Source organism: Anneissia japonica, unplaced genomic scaffold (assembly GCF_011630105.1).
Source record: "Anneissia japonica isolate Jap-2015-1 unplaced genomic scaffold, ASM1163010v1 scaffold1859_len985614_cov190, whole genome shotgun sequence".
In the NCBI taxonomy this organism is placed as follows: domain Eukaryota; kingdom Metazoa; phylum Echinodermata; class Crinoidea; order Comatulida; family Comatulidae; genus Anneissia; species Anneissia japonica.
The window spans coordinates 696,516-714,719 of record NW_022694754.1 but is presented as its reverse complement, the minus strand read 5'-3'; the positions used below and the strand labels follow the sequence as shown (position 1 = coordinate 714,719).

The 18,204-nt window shown below is 32.6% G+C and overlaps 2 protein-coding genes across 5 annotated transcripts in view; both read right to left on the bottom strand.

Annotated features, from left to right (window-relative positions):
* Window positions 1-723: 723 nt before the first annotated feature.
* On the bottom strand, window positions 724-11,220 carry LOC117101262 (eisosome protein SEG2-like). Of its 2 annotated transcripts, none has more exons than XM_033241215.1 (5): window positions 10,894-11,220; window positions 6,173-6,293; window positions 5,131-5,313; window positions 3,092-3,262; window positions 724-2,596 (listed from the first exon to the last, which is right to left on the bottom strand). In XM_033241215.1, the coding sequence occupies exons 1-5, from the start codon at window positions 11,050-11,052 to the stop codon at window positions 1,242-1,244; spliced, it is 1,989 nt and encodes a 662-aa protein (XP_033097106.1). In that variant the 5' UTR covers window positions 11,053-11,220; the 3' UTR covers window positions 724-1,241. The 2 variants fall into 2 exon arrangements, with proteins under 2 accessions (XP_033097106.1, XP_033097105.1); XM_033241214.1 differs by lacking the exon at window positions 10,894-11,220 and adding an exon at window positions 7,489-8,652 and having other exon boundaries at window positions 726-2,596.
* Window positions 11,221-13,260: 2,040 nt separating this feature from the next.
* The window catches only part of LOC117101260, a 10,601-nt gene continuing 5,657 nt past the window's right edge, over window positions 13,261-18,204 (bottom strand). The window contains exons 2-5 of one of the 3 annotated variants that reach the window (XM_033241211.1): window positions 18,085-18,199; window positions 17,545-17,721; window positions 16,127-16,303; window positions 13,261-15,644 (exon numbers count right to left, since the gene is read on the bottom strand). In XM_033241211.1, the coding sequence (XP_033097102.1) occupies window positions 14,044-15,644; window positions 16,127-16,303; window positions 17,545-17,721; window positions 18,085-18,199 (2,070 nt within the window). In that variant the 3' untranslated portion in view covers window positions 13,261-14,043. Of the gene's footprint in view, window positions 15,645-16,126; window positions 16,304-17,494; window positions 17,722-18,084; window positions 18,200-18,204 lie in introns of those variants that run through there. The other 2 variants (XM_033241212.1, XM_033241213.1) reach the window with 2 other exon arrangements.

Genomic DNA, 18,204 nt, shown 5'->3' with positions numbered 1-18,204 from the left:
TTAATGTAAAGTTTATACAGTATATATTTTAATTTATAAAAGGACAAATATACAATTAGATTTGATTATAATAATTATAATTTTTCCCTTAAGTATGATTTTATTTTCGACTTTTTAAATGAAGATTAGTGAAGATTAATACTGTTAACATTTTAATTAATAAAAGAAGAAAAATACAGAATAATTAGATTTGATTATACATTATCATTATTTTACCTTAAGTACGATTTTATTTTTAATTAAAATATGACGTTGCCCGGCTTCAACCTCATTTCTGTTTGGTTGACTACCTAATGTCTCTATTATTTTCCAGTGTATTAATCATGTGAAAAAAATTACTTCAAATTTTTTCAAATGTTTAAGAGGTTACGCTCCTCAATATCAAATTTTATCTTCAACTATAGTACCCATACTAAAGGAACACGTAGCCAAACAAATAACAGTTTAGTCATCCCAACTTGGAATAATAGTCAAGGAAAACAGACTTTTCTTAGGCATCAAAAATGTGGAATGAACTTCCTAATGAATTAAAAATTAACTTTCAAAATATGTTGTTACATTTATTCCAAAACAATATTACTACATAATTAATGTATTTCATTGACTCTTCTCTTGCTTGGTTTATATTTTATGTAATTATATATTTATATTCTTTTTATATTTTGTTAAATATTTCTTTATATTGTATATATTTTTGTTTTGTTTAAACTGTACCACTTTGAAAATCAGTGTAATAGTACTGAAATTGCCTACAGTATAAAGAAAGAATAAATAAATAAATAAATGTGATGACAGCAATAGACACATGGACAACATTTGTTTACCAAAAAACGTTCATTTATTTTGTTTAATAAAATATAATTAGCGAATTTTTATTATTTGACATACTACTTATTTTGTCTATAACTCAAACATGCAATATTAGTAAAAATTCAGAAACTCAGCAATTTATCTTGACATCTTAAAAAAAATTGAAATGATAGAATATATTAAATTAATTTATTATTTACATAAATACATTTATTTACTGCCATGCCAACTGTAATACCATTTGCATGTAGTGAAAAACATGGTTAGAAATATACATAAAACTAGAGTACATTATTTTGATGTTAAATGAAATGAATTTAAATAAAACCATGGCAAGTATTTAAAAAATCGAAATTTATATTGATGATATGAAAATGTGATTTTTAACTTAAGTGAATATTAAATTAAGTGGTTATTAACTTAAGTGAATGCTATCTTGGCAACCATTTTTCAGTGATAAATTTGTGTAATTTGAGGGTTTCAATGCTGGTAAAATTAAGTTCTTTCTTCATCATATCTTGGTCGAAAGCCACGAGAAGACTTCCATCAACACCCAATTCTTCGAACACCTCCAAATATTTTTCCAGTTTCAGTAGCCTCAAGCAGTCCTGAACTTGGCGACCCGTCAGTGTAGAAAGATCATCAGGAAGATCTTCAGTGCCATGGATTTTGCCATCTTGTTTAGTTTTATGTTGTGATTGCATTTGCGCAGGTAGAGTTGAACTCGCATTCTCTTTATGTTTTGATTGTTGCTTGTTTTTGAAGGGTTTTGGCATGGAAAAAAAATGTGAACGTTTTCCAAATGGAGATGCATTTTTTTTACCTTTTGATTTTGTATTCTTTTCAGGAACTTCCACATACTCTGCACTTTCCTCAATTGGCAGCCTAATAGGTGATTTTGATGTGCTTTGATAGTCTGTCTTTCTGCTATATACTTCAAAAATAAATTGTTCTATTTTATCATAATCATCATCATCACTTTCAACATCATCATCATCCTTGTCGTCATCACTGTCAAAATCATCATCAAATTCATCATCAAATTCCTCATCATTGTCACTATTATGCACACAAGGTGGACGATATGTAGGTAATTCTTCATTACAGTAATCATTATCGTCATCATCATCATCGTCGTAATTTCTTAGCGATTGTATGGAAGTCCCAAGCAACTGATTTTGTCGAAAGTCTGACGGTTTAGGCGCTTTTAGTTGAGGCCTTTGAGGCAATGATGGGGGTGCTTCCTTTTCAGGAGTTTTTAGTGGCACAGATGGCCTTGTGTCTATTGGCACGATGCCTATTTGTTCAGTCTTTGATGGTTTTTTTATCACCACAGGTTTTTGCAGTAATTTAGGTTTCTGAATTATATTTGTTGGTTTAGGAAGAGTAGAAGGTCGATTTTGACCCTCAGATATACGTCGCATATTGCTGGTAGGCGAAACAAGTGTTGTTTTTCCTGATTTAGTTGGCACAGGTGGTGGTTTTTTGAGATTCCACAGCCCTTTTTTAATACATTCCAAATAATCTGGTTCCTCAACTGAACTTGATGGTCCAAGATTCTTGTTTTCACTAGTTTTCGTGTTTTCATAGTTTGGTTTTTGGCTTTTCAACCTTACTGGAATGTAGATCCGTTGTTCTTTCCTTGGGGATATTAGGACTCGTGGATTGTTTTTCTTTGTTGTTTGTCTATTATAATTTTTTAAATAATTTGCAGAAGCCTTTTGCGGTGTGTATGCATGTTCCTTTTCAATCTCTATGAAGTTTGGTTGAGCATTGATAATTATCTCTGAAATTGAAATAAAAAAGTATATGAATTTTTCAGAAACTCCTTACTGAAATAATCCTTACTGAATAACTAGAAATCATAAGGCTAGAGCTTATCTACAGTTTCTGTAGCGTAAATTGTATTTTATTTATTTATATTATTTCAACAATATTTTACGAGGGTAGTCCATCGAGCCGGAGTTGATCATTAGGGACCCTCAATACATAACACAAGTAACAAAGGAAATATAAATAGAAAAACAAAGAAATTAAAATGAAAAAAAAAAATAAATTAAAAGAATTAAAAAAAAGAATAAATAAAAAATTAAAAAAAATTAAAAATAAAATAACTAAGTAACAAAGGAAAAGAAATTATTACATATAAATATATTATATAAATAAAAATTTAAATTTAAATCAGATGAGAGTGATGCTCCTCCCCCATGATGGGATGCTAGTCCCATCATGCCTTGTTGACATTGAGATTGAAAATCCCCTATAAGGAGGACTGTATCACCTGGGTTTCCCTGGTAACTGATAAATTCACTTTCTGGGATGATGCTGAGAACCACATCTTGAACACGTCTCTCAAATTTGGCCAACTGATTATCACTCATATTAAGAGCAACTTTGAAGCTTATTTCACTGTAGTCGACTGGAATGCACTCGATATAAGTGCTAACGCCATCTATGAAAAAATTATATTTTAGCCATTAGATAATGTTATCAATGTTGAAATTATACCTAAATATAATCAAGATATTAATATAGTAGAGTGCAATGCAGCTGTGAAGTGTAGGTCATACTAAAGTGGGTATGTGCTGTCTTTAGCTCCATGGGCTTTATTGTTTTTATTTGTATATGTATATTCTTTTGACATATATTCTGTATGTACCTGGTTTACGAAATAAATATTGCAATAAAATGAAAAAATGAAATCATTAATGTAATTGGTTTCAAAAAGCGATGTAGATACAAAAAGTTGTAATTTTGAATGCTATATAGAAATGAAATTGAAAAAATACAATACAGAATTGAAATAACAATAAACGTTTATATAAATATATTAGCATTACACTTCCTAATAAGGCCCTATAAAAAAAGATATTAGTTTATCACCCTATCTAGGTTGGAAAAGTGATGAGAGAAGAAAAATATATATTTTACCATAGAAGAAGGGGGATAATTTGTTTTTATTGGGCCTAATGCTTCTCCTTTCCCCTCTCCTAACTCATTTCTCCTACTTACTATGTCATGTGAATACACCATTCTGTACATCCTGTGTAAATGTGTAAGGACATGTTAGAAATGGGATCATAGGCCTATACTATTTAACAATAGTATCTAGAGCAGGTTGTGGTATACAAATAGAGGGTATAGAAAGGCTATTATGTTTACCTTTTAGATTAATAGTAACCTTATACAGTGGCATTTATAATATAGCCCCATGATTCAACCAAATAAGGAAAAAGTTGTACAATTATATTGCATAGACATGACAATTGATACTCTTTATTTGATTCATATATATGGAAATTGCATTGCTAGTTATGGCTAACTTGAATTCCTCTCATTATACAATTGTGTAGGACTGTCCCAATAGCTGGCCCTCTCAAATATTACCACCCCAGCATACATGACAATATATATACAATAAATATATTACATAATATACACAGTTTTCTTTTTTTTAAAGATCATAATAGAAAGGCCTATCAGACATTCCTCTTTTCTATCCCCATGGCGATAGTACTAAATATGCCACTCTGTATATCATATATTTTATTATGTTTGTTTTTTTGTTATTGGCCAAGCAAAACAAATTTTTGTATAATTGGACAAATAAAAGTGTCTGAATACCGACTCGGGTATAAACCACTTTACTTAAACACAAAATTAGATTGCATATGGAGGTAGGTGACCAGAAAATGAAGGTAAATTTGAATCTGTAGTAGTTATATGTAGGAAATGATTTTATTTAAATAATTGAGATCAATCTATTAAGATATCTGCATATGGATAGTTTTATTATTAAAATTGATTTGGAGAAAGTCGTAGATATGTTCTATAATATAAATAAGATTTCTATAGCGCTCTGTCATGCACATTATTTTCCAATGTAAATTATTATATTGTCTACTGTTTTTAATTATGTTTCTTCAATATTTTTCTCTCTTTTTTTGTAAGTACTAAACCACTTTGGAAATCAGTGCTTCAGCACTGGAAGTGTTATTTCAGTATAAAGACAGAATAAATAAAGACAGAATAAATAAATAAGAATAAAGAGCTGTGTCCCTCCCCTTCGGGGAGAAAAACCACAATTCGTTGGAGAAAAAAAATTGAATGCTTTCTGGTTCTTGACTCACAGGAGCTCAAGTGTATCTGTGTAGCTTCCTTCCAAAAAAATCATAAAACAGAAAACAAGGAATTGAGAGAACCAAAACTAGGAAATTTCAGATGGCAGTGCAGTCACATGGGTCTTGAGTGCATGTTTTTCAAGGATGATGTGGTTTTAATGGAGCTACAGTATATTAATTAAAAATATAAGAATTTCACCTGTTGAAATGCATGTTCCCATTATGTATTTCATCACTCCTCTTTGTTTGATGTTCATTACAATATAGTCTTCTTCAGTGTCAGAGTCAGAATTTTCTTGGTTGGTACGTCTGCATCTTGCTTTAACTATCTGTGGCAGTGTCATGTCTTTCTTAAGGTGCATCTCTTCACATTGTGCCTTACCTAAAATATATTTTCTAAAGTTATTTTCAATCAACAGTATTGTAACATATCAAATGGTAAAAGTCAACATGCATGTATTGTACGTTTTATTCAAACAAAATGAATACATTGTCATTCGACAGAACATAAAATTTGCATGAGAAGAGCTAATGGTAAAGGTTATAGCATGAAGAATGTGAGTTCACATGGAGCGAGTGACAAATTTAATTTCAATTCAAATTCAATTCAATTCAAAAGTAATTTATTCCAAATCAATTAACATAAAACAGTACAAATTCAAATGCATCAAATGAAAAGAGATGGAATAGGACAACCACAAACAAGCAAAATACAGCTTTAAACTGTGGTGCCCTTTATATAAAAATAAATAAAAAAATAAATACAGTAATCAATCAATAATCAATTAAGTAATTGATTAGCTAATCAAACATTCAATAGGTAATTTAGTAAATAAATAAATAAAATAAATAGTAATAATATTAATACATGAAATTAATGTCATGTTATGGTACTGTAAATACACAATGATAAATTAGATAATTAAAAATTTAATAGTAAAACATTCGCAAATACAGATTTTTTTATACAACAGAGGCCTGTTTGATTATATTTATATGTTTACATGAATACATTATTATTGCAATTCTTTTCAAATAATTCATTATCAACTAATTCAGTCAAAATCAAAACAGCTGATTTCATTATTTTTTTCCTACATCCACATTTTACCTATGTTCATATACAGTTCACAGCTATATCGATACAATAAAAATTAATTGTCTAGTCGTAATCTTAGATGCAATAATTTTAACCCCTGAATCATAATGATTGTTTTAATAATAAAAATAAAAAAACAAACCTTTATTGATGTTAACTTTTAATAAATTGATTTGGGTGTTTATTGGTAGACTTATTTCATTGCTTTGTCCATCTTCTGCCACAAATCGGAATTGTTCCTGTACACTATGTAGATATAATACCTATAATAAGAATAAGAAAAAAAAAAAAATCATTGGTACATTATTGTTTCATACTAAAAATTGTTTATAGTTTTATTTAAAGTATATATGATATGGAGTTAGTACATATAACTATACATATATTTCATGTGATGTCAACCTTTTGCTCAACTTCTGATTTTGCAGTTTGCAGTGACCCTGCAGGGTCAATTAAAAGGATACCGGTAGATATTGTGCCTTCACAAGTTGAGAGAGCAGCTTAGCTCAGTCGGCTAATCTGGTGGTAGCCACTGTGTGTGCGCTGAACCGTGGAGATCTCTAGGTCCCCAGTTCAATTCCCATCGCTGCCTCTCTTTGTGTTTCAGCTAGAGGGCTGAAATACAAGTTACAATAGCGCACCGTCTTTCAGATGAGACGTTTAAGTCGTTGGTCCTGTGTGCATTATGGCCCATGTGCACGTTAAAGAACGCAGTACACTCTTCGGAAAAGAGTAGGGGATTGTCTCCCGGTGTACTGCCCAATCACCACCAGAAGGACCCCACTGGAAATAAGTCTTCTTCTAGACTGTCGTGGGCTATCCTTGGTGTTTACACCGAATAAATCCAATCCAATCCAAGTGGAGTGTCAGAAAAGCTCAACCACACCATGGTGGTGCTGAGGTACACCATTTTATAGCTTTGGTACTCTCAGACTGAATGTAATTTCCTTTTTTTCTCAAATTCGTTTATTTTCCAAAAATTGTTGAGAGCTTGTCCTGATTCGCCAACCCCTAAATTGAATCCACCCCCCATAATTATGACATACACTCAATGCCGTAGCCAGGATTTTTAAACAGTGTGGGACAATATCACGGTGGACCCATTTTAAATTCAAATAATGTAGACCCATTTTAGGCTAAATATAAGAAATCTGGACCCATTTTTCAAAAGGTTGACTCATTTGATGCATAAAATTGCATAAGTTAGACCCATTTTTAAAGAAGTGGACACATTCTTTGTGGACCCATTAGAAAAGTTGTGTGGGACTGTGCCAACTCTCCCAATAGCTACTCTTAAAGACTTCTGAGTATGTCATGGCAGGTGCCATGATGCTTAACCCTTATCCTGGGGAGAACACTACTTATGCTATTCTTGTAACTTAGTGAACTTGAATCCCCTACCACAATCACTTCCAAACTTCTATAAACATTATTATTAGCATACACATCCATACATACTTGATCAGTACTGAAGTCTTGGTAGAACCAATCTCCAAGGTCGCTGCTCTCAGTCCTTACTACCATTGGAAAAGATGCCATCTGCTTCACCAACTCATTTGGGGTGAAGCTTTTGTATGACCAGGAAATTGTAGCAAGCTCTTCTAGGACGTTGTCCATAGCACAGAATCACAGTGTGTAATGTCAAAGCATACTTACCTACCTTTTCCTTTTTCATGCATGAATGCAGAAACACCAGGATTCTTCTTTATATCCAATACAAAGCTTTGGATGTGTGCCCATTTTGTTCGGCATGCATATTTTTATGATGTAGGTGAGGTAACAGTACACAGTACTACACATGACTCATCAACAGCATATTAAAAATTTAAATAAATTGGATGGAGGTCCTAAATAACAACTTAATATAAGATCAATTCTGCCCCACCGTGGCAAAGGAAGCAAAGGAGTACTGGTAATTAAGGAATATTAAGCATGTTGATTTTGTCCCCTGCTTCCTTTTCTAGTTGTTTTTATTGTAATTTTTAGACTTTTACTTCCTTTTTGTGTTGCTAATTAATTGTTAATTAGTAGGATTTGAACATACTCAAATATAATATGTTCTAAATTATTAGTTCTTTTATAGTAACTAAAAAACTTGTTTTGAAAAATTGTCAATTACTTCCTTCTGTCATGGTGGGGCAGAATTTCCATTAGTAAAAAAGTTTCATTTAGTTGATGTACTCAGAAATATCTTCATGGTCTACACAGGATAATGAACAGAGCTTTAAAGTTATGTTCAGATATCTAAATACAACTCATAAGATCTATACCATCAATTAAAAAGTATTCTATGGTATAGAGCATTTAAGCATTAATGGTTATGCATTTATATAACAACAAAAGTAGGCTCCCAGCGGGAACATGTGTCTACTGCTTGACCTAGTTTTTATTTTTTTTGGCTACTTTTAACTCATCTACCCTTTCTGTGTACGGGGTGCCATTTGGGACATGTATAATTATGTTACAATTTAGCCATTCTGTAGACACAATTTTTACTTTAAAGAAATTCTGTAACTTCAGAAGAAATTGTGTATACAGAATTTTATCTTTAACTACAGAATTTCTTTACAGTAAAAATTTTGTTCACAGAATTTTATTCTGTAGCTACAAACTTAAATTCTGTCTACACAATTTCTTCAGGGAAAAAATTCTGTCCACAGAATTTTTTCCCTGAAGAAATTGTGTAATCATGCATGAACAGCGATGGCCAATCGAATGTACGGAAAGTTTTGATGCAAATTAGGGGTGGAGCTATTTTTTTGTTTTTACAACATAAGGAATATTCCACTGGTGGTTACAGCGGTAATAACACAGTGTAACAAACCTATTCACAATCTAGGCAACAGGATCCATTTTTAATTCAGGTGAACTAGTTTTTTTTTTTGTTTTTGTTTTTCTAGTTTTACATCATTCCTGAATTTTTTGTTTTCCGGTAGGCCTAGTAAGTAACTGTCTTACAATATTAGTACTGTATACTGTACCTAACCTAGGCTAGGGGCCTAGGCCTAGTTGGGCTTAGGAAAGCCCCCCTCCCCACCTCTCTAGACCAGGCCTGGCCTAGCTAGCTAGCCTAGGGCCTAGGCCTAGCCACAGAGCCTAGGCCCTACTTGGGCCTTAGAGAGGCAAATCAATGTCAGTTTTCTCTTTTATTTAATCTGTTCTCAGGAATCGGTCTACGACTATCTATTATAGGCCTGTAGCGTCTCTACTTTGTATTTAAACAGCAATATTGAATTTGTATATAGGCCTATAATCTTTTATATTTCACTTGTAAACTTACTCTCTATATTATACTGTATTCAGCATTTAAGGTCAATCAAAGGACAACAACCTGTTTTCCTCATGGTACCAGGAAATAAGATTACACACAAGTCAGGAATGTGCCAGGATGACTTATATCACTTCTCTAAACTTAAACAATGACATTATGTATTTATCCTTAATTCCTATTGGTTAGTCATTACCTCATCTTCGGTATATTCCCAAATATGGTAGGATGCTACCTCAATATAACAGAGTATTCCTACTGCTATTTACCACACACTTTCAAATTGTTCTTATACGGATTACTACCTCAACTTTACTTTGCAATATTTTGTCTTATTTTCTTCATCGATAGCCAAGTGTTTTTATAGCTTACATTAGGCATTTTTCACTTGAAATAAATTTTATCTACGGTATACAAGTTAGTTTGTTGTATTCTTTCCGTTGCGCCATACAACTACTAAAGGCCTATGTCTGTGATTTTTTTTTCTCATTGTTAGCATAGGCCTGCCTACCTACCTGGCCTACTGTCAGCTCTAAAATGTCCTAGCCTAGGCCTCCTAGGAGCTAGGCAGCGCTGTACTAGCCTATGGGGATGCCAGTCAAGTCGCCTCCCTCGAAAACTCGCCCTTTACCAACTCGCCCCCTACAAACTCCTGAATTCCTGAATAATAATAGTGAATTTAATTACTTAAATAACTGTCATGGTTACCAACCTGAGAGATTTAAAATGCGTGACTAAACAAGTTAATTGAGGGAGAGGGGCGCCAGGGCCCCGGGTTTCTAGGGGTGGAACCCCGGTGTGGGCCGGTTCCAGTGAATGCGGAAGACAGCACGCAACTAGATTCTACTTAGTGCGTGGTTGGCCGACTGGGTTGTTTTGGTGGGGAAAGAGAAATTTACCCTGCTGAATTGATTCTCGAAGGAGATAACGAAAGCTCTCTCTTGAGTCAAGCTACTGCCTTTATATATTTAATAAAACCAATTTCTTCTAATTTTAAATACATTTTCCCCTGAATTCATTATCACGTGTAGACTTGTGCTAAATGCGTGACAAATTTATGATCATGCATGTGTTTCTGCAAAATGCGTGTTTCATCCAAAATCACTTTGAAATGCGGGACCATCCTGCATGATGCGAGACGGTTGGTAACTATGAACTGTACAAATAACAGATCGTTTTAGTGAACTTTCTAGGACAGGCCTTATCTAGCAGCTCTCTGTGTTGGCAATTCACTTGAATAACTGTACACAAACAGATTGTTTACATTTTAGTTCTTTCTAGGTCAGGTCTGGTATGACATCATATTTTGTAAATTACATGCTCAATTGCCAGATGTTAGCAAAGTCTCTACTGACTCCCAAAGGGCAGCAGACACAAAAACTGTCTCAAGGCGTTTTTACACCACTAAAAAACTACAATAAACTAATTGATAAAGAAGTGCGAACTTGAAGGGGAAGGTGCGTACACCCCTATTTTGAGATGGCGGCATTGACAACTTTAGAACATTGCATACCCATTAAAATTACCAACTCAATATTTTAATTCAATTTTGGAAGGTTTCGTTATCAGTGTGTGTATCTTTTTAACATTCTTACCTGACTAATTGGAAACTTGTTGTAGAAATTGTAGCCAGATGAACTTCCAGTTATCTTAACTATCACAGGAAAGCACTTTGACTTTGTAGATAACTGACTAGGTGTATATGTACGCATTGACCACTCAAGATCACAGAGTCTTTCCAAAACATCTGTCATTGTTATTGTCAAGAAGTGGCACTTTAAAAAAATACCAGATATACAAGGTAGCCCTTAATATAGTTCATCAGAAAAGATGCCAACTTAATATGCAATTGCATGAAGTAGAAACAGGAAGTGTTCTAGTAGCACTAGATTTTTAGTTCAAATAAGATTAATGAAATGCCTGTCATCACAATACATAACAAAATTATTGTGTAGTTTCGAAAGCTTTTGTCCACCCTACACCCACCATCGCAAAACTAGCATGCTGCCACTATGTTAAACTGAGTAATTAGCATAAGAATGTGGAAGTATTGTATACTAAGTGCAGAGAAGTCATAATACTTTTAATTATTAACTTTGGCAATAGTAGGTGGATTCCATTAAATGACCCATCATTTTTAAGCTTACAATATGGAGAATATAAATATATTAAATAGTCATTTTTGATTTTTTGGTCACTAATGCTGGTTTTGGAATAACGAGCCTGAGTATTTTGGTGAGCAGTATTTTATATAGTTTTCTCTTCATTATCGATAGCCAATGAAGGATGGAACTTTAAAATATCAAATTTTTTATGATTATTTCTTGTGTATTTTTATGAATAAATTTTTTATAGAAATAGGTATTATTTAGTTTTATTTATTTTGTTATGATCCCTAGAGAGCTTGATGCGATGTGTTGAGCGATGAATCATTTTTAAACAACAATCCTCTCGGATTGCTACTGAGAATTGGTGGACTGGTGTTGAGTTGAGTTGTGCTCTTAGAGAGCGTAAAAAAATTCTTCAGCTTTTTTTCATTTTCATTTTATTCTATTCAGGAAATAAAATCACTAAACATTTATTTAAAAAAATAGATAATTAAAAACTACATATGTTAATTCCTAGGGTAATCCAAAAAAGTTTTAAAATGTAAAAAACTTATTTTCATTGGGGGCGTTTAAACAAATTTTAAACAATTCACTTAAAATTAACATAAAAACAATTAACAATTAATGGCTAAAAAATGTAATATATTTAAAAATGATTTTTAAAAAATGAAAAGACTTGTCAAAAAGTGAAATAATAAAAGAAATTACACATTTTCTTTTCAAACATTGCACTAAACTAGACTTGAAATTCTGTTGGTACATGTTCTTTAAGATATTTCCTCATTCCAAATAGATTAACAGGCCTGGAAGCCAGTGTCAGCAACACTATTATATATCATTTTAGGTTAATGTACAGTGAGAATAATATAAGTTAATTTATTAGACATAATTATAATTGTCCTTAACCAATTATTCATAAATAATATTGTTTTTATATTTATAGATGGGCTGGTAATCAATTTATTTTTAATTATGCAAATTAGAAAAAAATGAAATGTCTGCATCTCATCTCACTGAAAGTTTATAACTTTTTAATCACAACATAAAAGCTCATGTAATACTTATTCCATTATATTGTACATGTTCTTCACTTAAGAAGCATACAAAAATATATACATACATAAACATACATTAAACATTAACAATACATAAACATGCATGTTTTTTAATCACATAGATGGATATTCCCCCCTCCCCCCAAGCATTGCTTTACAAAACTATACAACACACAAAACAACAAGAAGGATTAGAACAGTGATGTAAGATGTTGGGCAAATGTTAAAATATCAAATGGGAAAGTAATTTAGATTGTGTTAACTACAAATGTTACAATATTCAAGAATAGTCTTAATAGATTTGGTAGAGAGTTTACACTCCCATGAACCTGCAGTAATAATACTTAGTTGTCTTTTATAATTCTCATGAAGGAAGTAAATAAAATGTTATTTAAAGTAGCTGGCAATTTTCTTATATAGGAAGTATCCCATTATATGATATTACGGCAGGTAAAATTGAATTTGATAGTACTTTTATTATTTAATTGCGGTACACCATATGAGAGTGTTATATCCTTCTATATTTACAGAATTTTTTTTTAATTTGGTAACTTCAGTACCAATCATATTGCAGATCAGTGGTATTGTCTATGATATACTGCCCCCTCACTGCACCTGACGGTCGTTGGCCGACGGTCGTAGGCCGACGCGATTCTATGAAAGATGCAACGCGACGATGCGTAACTGATCGTTTTTAATGAAGATCCGTTCAGGCGACAATCTGTTGTACGATGCAGTGGGTGCCCAGATTTAAACACCATGGACAAGGTCTAAAATACATTTTTCTTATTGTTATGCATATTTTTTTGGCTAAAGATAAATATAAAAGCTGATCTTCCTCTTTAGCTTTCTGTTAGTCGTCTTATTGCAGGGTTTGGAATTTCTTTAGGTTTATTCAATTTTTTCCAAGTTAACTATACTGACAAGTCCAGCAACTTTTTTTATACCTTTTTAGCGAACACGTCTTCCGCTAATGACGATAATTTTGAATAAAAATAATATTTTGTTTTAGGCTAATTAGTGCACCCACCACCATAAAAAAGAAAATAAATTTCAGAAAAATTTTTTTTTTTTAATTTCGCATGCCACTGTCTTGAAATCTCCAAGAACAAGATATGTGTATTTCTTCCTAATTATATAATTTAAAGCATTTAACCATTCCATTACTTCACTGTTTACATGCACCTATAAAATTTTATTTTTATTTTCTCCTCCATCTGAATGTTTTGGGCAAAACTATTTGCTAAATACGAAAACAAAATTTTATTATTTTTCCACGCTTCCCTGACAACCTTTAAAAAAATTAGTTTGTGAAACAAGGTATAAACAAGTATTGCCTTACATTAACCACAGACAGACAACTGTTTAGAATATAGAAAACTCAGGGTCTGTCAGTAATTTTTATAGTTTTGAGACAGATTAAAAAGAAAGTGCCTGAAAATTGCTGAAAATCCATCTGGGAGTAAATGGTGCACCCGAAACCCCTCTCCACAATGCTCAGTGCCGCCCTTCCCCTTCCCCCATCCAACATGTTGACTTATCTCAACGTTGTTGGATATGACCATTAATTGGACCACATTGATTATTTCTTACAAGGTTTGGGTGGTACTGAAGGTTTAACAGTTATTTTACTGCTTTTTATGTCTTCCGTTTTGTGAGAGGTAAGTTCATAGCCCAGAAAGTGCTTTGTCTTACAGGGTTTCGGTGCTACCTTTGGTCTCGCAGGTTTTGTCTTACAGGGTTTCGGTGCTACCTTTGGTCTCGCAGGTGTTTTGGCATCACTTTTATGCTTGTTTCCCACTATTTCTTCACAGTGAGTGAGGACATTGCATTTTTTGACGCCATTGTGTTCACTATTAGTGGAAATATTGCCCTCTATAGACTTACTGCTATGAGTAGATATTTCACTTTGAATTGACTCGAGGCTTCCACTTACTACTAACTTCCTACTTACTGTATCTGTTTTTCTAGGCAAAGGCATAATCGGCTTTAATATCCTACTTTGAGAAGTTATGTTATGTGATTGTGGTTGTTTATGACTGATTGTGTTCGTTTTTGTAGGCAAAATTGTTTTTAATTTCGTGCTTTTAAGAATTATGTCATTTTCTGAGTTAAATGATTGTTGTTCTTTATAACTTTGTGGCAAAACTTTCATAACATCATTTGCAGTTTGTTTATATAACTTCTTTAGATCTTGAACTCTTTCTAGACCAGTATCTTGGCCCTGTGATAGTGGATGTACAAATGGATTTGGCTTGTTTTTATCATAATCTTGCTGTGATTTATGTTGAATACTTTCTGATGAGTGTTTTTTCTCAGTTTTTTTTAGAATTTTCTTTTCTAATTTTTCATTCATTGGAACCTCTGCAGTTTTTTGTTTTTTGTTCTCTGCATCTACTTCTTGTTTCATTGGAATTATATCGTGTTTATTTTCTTCTGAAGTCATATACGTTTGTTTCTTAATGTTTTCTTTGTGTTTTGTTGGAATAAGACAATCCTTATCTCCTTGTGATGGTAAAGCCTTCTCCATTTTCTTTATTCTTGTTTCATAACCAAATTTTGTCATCAGTTTCTTGCCCGTCTCATTTTCTCCTTGTTCCATTGAGAGTAAACAACTGTTATTATAATCCTCTGTTTTCACATTTTCCCGTTTCATTGGAACTAAGTAACCCTTATAGTCTTCTACTGTCCGCTGTTGATTTATAATTTTTTCTAGTTCCATTGAAACCAAATCCTTCTTATCACATTCAGTTTTAGTTTCTTCCTGTCCATCTATTGGCAATTTAGTTGTCTGACTGTCCTGAAAATATGCATTTGGAATAAGATAACCATCATTGCAATTATGATATGGCTGGTCATATACATGACGGCTATCATTGTTTAATTGAAATTTTTCATCAATTATTTCATAACCATCATCCGAATCTGAAACTGAATCTATATAGTCATATTCATCCGATGAGCGCCTTGTTAAAGTCAGATCCTGGTAGGTACTGCTGGTTTTTACCACACTAATATCGATATCAGCATAGCTATCCTTTCTGTCCTTGGTTTTTGGCTTCTTACGTTTGCCTTTTCTTTTATTCCTGAGGGGATGAGAGCTCTCAGTTACTTGAATCTCAATAGCAGTATTTATTTCTTCAAGCAGTTCAATAAAATTTGGTTGAGCATTGATTATGAAATCTGAAATGAGATCAAAATTAGTTGTGATAAATATACCTAATTTTCTTTGATCTGTAAATTTGAAAAGGGACTAAGTTAAAACTATTGGTAATTTAAAAAAAAACACAAAAAAACATTCAAACAGCTTACATTGTGATTATTAAAGAGTTAGTAATTAGTTTAATAGACTAATAAATAACAGGCATTTTTAGAAACACTAATGAATAAACAGTTGGAATGATATAAGTGAAGAACGGTAGAAATATTATCTAACATGTTGTCAAGCTTTCTGTATTACATGAAATTAGGCACATCAGCACAATCAACACAGAATTTTTACTAAAATAAATTGTTTTGAATTGTTTATAAATTGCCAGCCAATTTAAGGATCTAGAAGCTATTATTTCACATCTCGTTTATTGGTGAAGAACATATTTTTTGGTTCTGACTTTCAATAATTGAAAGCTGATAAAAGAGATTATCTGAGGAAGAGAATGTATAACCTGTGTTGCCTTGGTAACTGTCAAGTTGATGCTGATGAGTACTGATGACCAAATCAGTTACACAACTCTCAAATTTGAGGAAGTCTTCAATGGTTTCATCTCGAAGGTCAAGAGCAACAAAGAACTGTATTCCATCATAGTCAACTGGGATGCTCTCCATGCAACTGCCAACTTCACCTAAACAATAGAGGGAGCACTTCATGTATTTGTTTTACCAAGTGTAGTGTCATAATGTAATACAGACCAGTTTAATAACGTCTTTATATTTTTATATTTCAATATGCTATTAGCTTTGAACTAAAATATTTCATTGCAAGTTAACAGATGTTTGAATGATATAATTTCTGGCAGTAAATTTAAAGATTTTCATAGTAAGAATCCATCAATTATTGAGGAACTGTAACTGAAAGTTGATAATCTGAGTTTTTTATGAGCAATTCTAATTTGTATTTTAATTTTCAATATTTTGGGTGGCATTTTTTTTTTTGAGGTGCATCAATGGTAACAATGTAAACCCTGCATTGCCTTTGGCATCTCACACTTTATCAGGAGGTAAAATACATATAATATTAATATATGCATTTGGTATAATAACAATATAGATATTTTTATGACATCTTTTGCCAAATGGCACTTAGAAAAGGTTTATGAAAGGGTGTTTGCAGGACTCATTACAATAGGAAGATCATTCCACAACTTGGAGCAGACTTATCACGACTGAGTGTATTGGATTTGGGAACAAACAGACATGAACCAGTAACAGAACAGAATGTAAAAAGAAGTTAAATGTATGAAGAGGAGATACCGGTGCTGGTACTGTATGAGAATTTATATTGCTCCTTTTCCTTGCGATTGTAAAGTCTCACTGTTCACGGAAAAACTCAGGCAGCATGTACTACAGCCTTAAACAGAAAATCACAAGCTCTACGACTGTATAGTCAAAATAATTAACAAAAGTACAACAGACACAACAGAAAAATAAAATTAAAGGTACTAGGCAAATAAGCGAGTCTTAAGTACACATATGAAAACATTTAGATCAGAAATGTCCCTAAGTTCAGTTGAGAGATTATTCCAAAGTCTAGCAGCTTGACAAGGAAAAGAAAAACACTTTCGATTCTCTTACAATGACGTGGAAATGTACAGATGAAGCAAATCAAGTGGAATGTATAGGAATACGTTGGTTGAGATAACAAGGATAAAGAGGTGTGCAAGTTGTTGAAAGTTTTGACTAAAGTACCAAACTAAGTCCCCTGGAGAAAAGGTTGTTAAAGAAGCTGATGGCGAAGAAGATTGATGAGCACATTTATTATGAATTTTTTTTATACAACCAATATCAATTTTTTTTTATACAACCAATATTCTTACTGATGTCGTTAAGGAGAGAATCGCAGTAGTCAAACATTGAAAATAAGCACCTTTTGACAAACCCACTCCCAGTAAGTATTTCATCCAACCTCTTCGTTTGATATTGAGAATAATTTCATCTTCCTCTGTCAGGCATATCAATTGGGACAGGTCATGTTTTGAATGTTGCAGGTCAATCTTGATATATTGTGGTAGTATCATGTGTTCCGCAAGGATTACCTCAGCATCTGCCAAAGAAATAGTTAAAAATTTATATCTACAGCACAGTATGATATTTAACAAATTTGTATTTGTTTTATGCAATAGAAGCCATGTCCATGCCCTAGCAGTGTGTACTATGTATGACATTTTGCATTCATTCCTGATATGTTTATAGAACTAGCACAAGCTACATTTACCTGTACATTGGGATTTATGGAAAAAAACTAAAGTGGTACGCAATGGAACAAACCACTATGCCAACCCATTTGGCACGGGTAGGTGTTGGTGTTACAGAGCTGAGGGCTCTGTTCATATTGTATATGATTTTGTATATTGGACTTGTTATATTATTAATTTTCCTAAACACAAAATAAATATGAAAATCAAACCTCCTAATGGTTCCAAAAATGTGACTGGACTGTTGATTGGAATACTGATTTCATTTACATTGTTGTCATATGCTAAAAATCGAAATTGTTCTTTAACACTGTGTAAGTACAAAACCTATA

Excerpts from the sequence above, each read along its gene's own strand:
- LOC117101262 (XM_033241215.1), bottom strand. The coding sequence starts at position 11,052 with ATGACAGATGTTTTGGAAAGACTCTGTGATCTTGAGTGGTCAATGCGT. Across the intron at positions 6,294-10,893 it reads ACAAGTTTCCAATTAGTCAG|GTATTATATCTACATAGTGT; the intron begins GTAAGAATGTTA and ends TTCTTATTATAG. Across the intron at positions 3,263-5,130 it reads GGGAACATGCATTTCAACAG|ATGGCGTTAGCACTTATATC; the intron begins GTGAAATTCTTA and ends ATTTTTTCATAG.